The sequence below is a fragment of the Teleopsis dalmanni genome, unplaced genomic scaffold (genome assembly GCF_002237135.1).
Source record: "Teleopsis dalmanni isolate 2A unplaced genomic scaffold, ASM223713v2 unscaffolded_contig_4068, whole genome shotgun sequence".
NCBI lineage: Eukaryota > Metazoa > Arthropoda > Insecta > Diptera > Diopsidae > Teleopsis > Teleopsis dalmanni.
This window is the reverse complement of record NW_024035450.1, coordinates 66-3,170: the sequence shown is the minus strand read 5'-3', so window position 1 is coordinate 3,170 and position 3,105 is coordinate 66. Positions and strand designations below refer to the sequence as shown.

The following is a 3,105-nucleotide window of genomic DNA, read 5'->3' as shown; positions in this document are numbered from 1 at the left end:
GTTTAAATTTTTGTTTACATATGACTTTTGACATATGATTGCAGTATTCGTTAGAATTTCCAATGAAGGTTCACAATAGTTCGCTTATTACGTTGATAACACTGTTCTTTGCTGGCCAAAGTATTTGGCCAGTAAACAACTATTGGCTTAGATAGGGAAAATAATGTTGTTGTATTGCGTACATGTCAGCCAGTATAGGCCAGCAACTTGCTGTTTTGCCGCACTTGCGAGCCACCGAAAACGCCTATTATTAAACTATTGTGTTTGTGTATTTATCATCTGATATCATTTTATTTAGATATAAAATTGTTTATTGGCTAGCAGACAAACCATATGAAAAAGCTTTTAGTTAAAAACTTCCAGCATATATTTCTTTCTATTTTTTAAAACTTTATCAGTGCTTAATTTTTGTAAAAAAGCAAAAAATTTTGGTTTATAATTAACTTATTACAATTTTTTAAAACAAAACATTTACAAATGTTCACAAAAATCAACATATGTATAAAAATAGGCCAATTTATCACAGTAAACATTAAATATAATATTAATTATTTTAAAAATTTTAAAAACATTATTTTTTTATTTTAAAACAACCGCTTAGACGGAGTATTGTCACAATAATAGGTTAGTATATATTATAGATAGGTTACAATAGATTATTGTGACATTACTCCGTTTTAGCGGTTGTTTTAACATAAAAAAATAATGTTTAAATTTTTAAAATAATTAATATTACTCAGTTATGTCTAATTTACATTATTTGGTCTTGTTGTTGTTGTAACTAAAAGGATTACAAGACGAATACATGGGATAAGGAATGGAAAAGGTGGGAGTGAGTGTTGGGATTTGGTCTTAAATGCATTCGGCTTATAAATTGATTATATAATCGACAAAGACTAGCAATTGAAAATGAAATAATCACAAAAAAAAAAATTTTTTTGATTACTCTAAAATTACTCTAAAAAATATAATAAGTTAAAAAAGAAAAATAAATGAAATTCCATGAAATTTTCAAGTGAAATACTGCATTATTTTATTAAAGTCTTTCTCCGCTGTCACATCTATAAAATATAGGTATATAAAAGCCAGGAATTTATGTCAAAATTTCAAAGTTATATTTTAAAAATAAAAATGTTGAATAAAAAATACAAGCTGTCTACTTGGGCTTGTCTTTTAAAATTTTTGAAAAATTAAATATATTAGAAATATTTAATAGTAATCAACGTCTGACGTTGTAATCAAACTAACCGGTGTGAACATGAAATAATTAAAAAAAAAACCGTACAAGAAATGAAATTAAAATAAATGTTTTCAATCTCATTTTTTTAATGAGATTTTTAATCTTATTAGAAACGAATTTAAACAAATGAAAAATGTATAGATAAAAACTTACTTGGCTTTTGCGTGAGTCAAAATATGGGACTTTAAATTCGTTGATTGAGCAAATTTTTTGTTGCAGCCATCAAACGGACATACATATGGTCTATCTCCTGTGTGAATTCGCACATGTGTTCTTTTGGTTAAAAATATTTAAAATTATTATTTTTGTATATATGACTGTATAAAACATTACCTTAAATTAAAGTCCAGAGAAAATCTTTTGCCACAACCTTCGAATGTACACTGAAAAGGTTTCTCCCCAGTGTGCACAAGTTGATGTCTTTTAAGCTTTGAACTCTCTACAAAAGCTTTACCGCATTCAGCACAAACGTGTACACGAGGACCATGAGTATGCAGATGTTTTCGCATAGCCGAGTTATCACGAAAATATTTATTACAATCTTTATGCGGACATGCAATTTTTTTGTCAGTTACTAGCGAATTTTCAGTATTGATATGATTGCTACTGTATGTCAAAGGTGGAGGTGAAGATGATAAAGACGAATTAAAGTTATTACCAGGTTGTACACTGACAGTTCGAACAGATACTCCTTCTTGTACCGAAAATACGGTATTTGCAGAGGTAGAAGGTGTTATCATTGGTTGTGAAATAGGAAAACATTTTTCTCTATTGTCACTATCATTTTTTCTCATTTTTAGTTTATCACTGTTCGAATTTCGGGCGAATTCAGAAAGCTGTTTTGGATCTGACAAATCTAAATCTGGTAAAGTAGTATTAGATATGGAAGATAAATTTGTACATTTATTTATATTTTCTTGAGCTAGCATTTGTTGCTGTTTTTGTTGTTGTAATATTAACTGTTGTTGTAAAGATTGTTGTTTTTGAAAAATTTCATTTTCCGCACAATTGTTTTTAATCGATATAATTCCATTAACTCTTTGGTCCAGATTACTTGTGTTTGTTAACATTTTTTCATATTCATTATTTATTTCTATATTTGGTTCATCTTCGTCATCAGATGTACCTGATGTCCACATAGTAACACTAAATTCGCCTTCCATTGTTTTTATTTGTACAAGTTTTTGTTCCCATCGGCGTGGCTTAACAGTGTTTAAATCATCTTGTACATAAAGTTGACAACTTTTGTGTTGGCGTTGTCGATGCAAACGTGAGTTATGTTGTTTATAATTATTAGTAATGTGGGAGTTTGAAGGTATAGAATTGATCATATTTGACATATTTGAATCGGTTAGATTTGAAGGTATAGTTAAAGCTGATGTACTGCCTTTTGACACTATTTTAATTTTTCTAAAATTTAAATTCAAAATAAAGAACAAAGCATATAGAGACATTTAAATTTTTAGTTTAAATTAATTGATTTTTTATATTAGTTTTGTACAGAATGTTAAGAGTAAAATTTAAATCCAAAAATATATAATGACCCAAAACACAATAGAATAACCGCAACTCCAAGCGTTATTAATTTGTGGAGCACAAGGGACTACTATTTAACCATGAAAAGTATAATTTCAGATTGCAATTTATATTTAAACTACTAAACCGAACGATGGTAAATAAGAATGTTAGTAGAGAAGATTGCATAATTCGGCATTATATATATTAGTAACGTCGACCTTGTATTTTATTGCGCGTTTTATAGTTGTCATGTGATCTATTGATCCACACAACTAAAATCAAAACGCAACAAAAAAACCAATAGATTCCTTAAAAATTTATGCGTGTGTGCATTTGCTTTGCTGTAG

The 3,105-nt window shown here is 28.4% G+C and overlaps 1 protein-coding gene across 1 annotated transcript; it reads right to left on the bottom strand.

Annotated features, from left to right (window-relative positions):
- Positions 1–1,393: 1,393 nt before the first annotated feature.
- Positions 1,394–2,650, bottom strand: LOC119665237 (polycomb protein PHO-like; the record flags this gene model as incomplete). The annotated part of the gene is made up of 2 exons (XM_038074523.1): positions 1,394–1,513; positions 1,574–2,650. Coding segments are annotated over 2 exons (1,197 nt in total), but the record flags the coding sequence as incomplete, so codon positions are not given.
- Between the last annotated feature and the right edge of the window lie 455 nt (positions 2,651–3,105).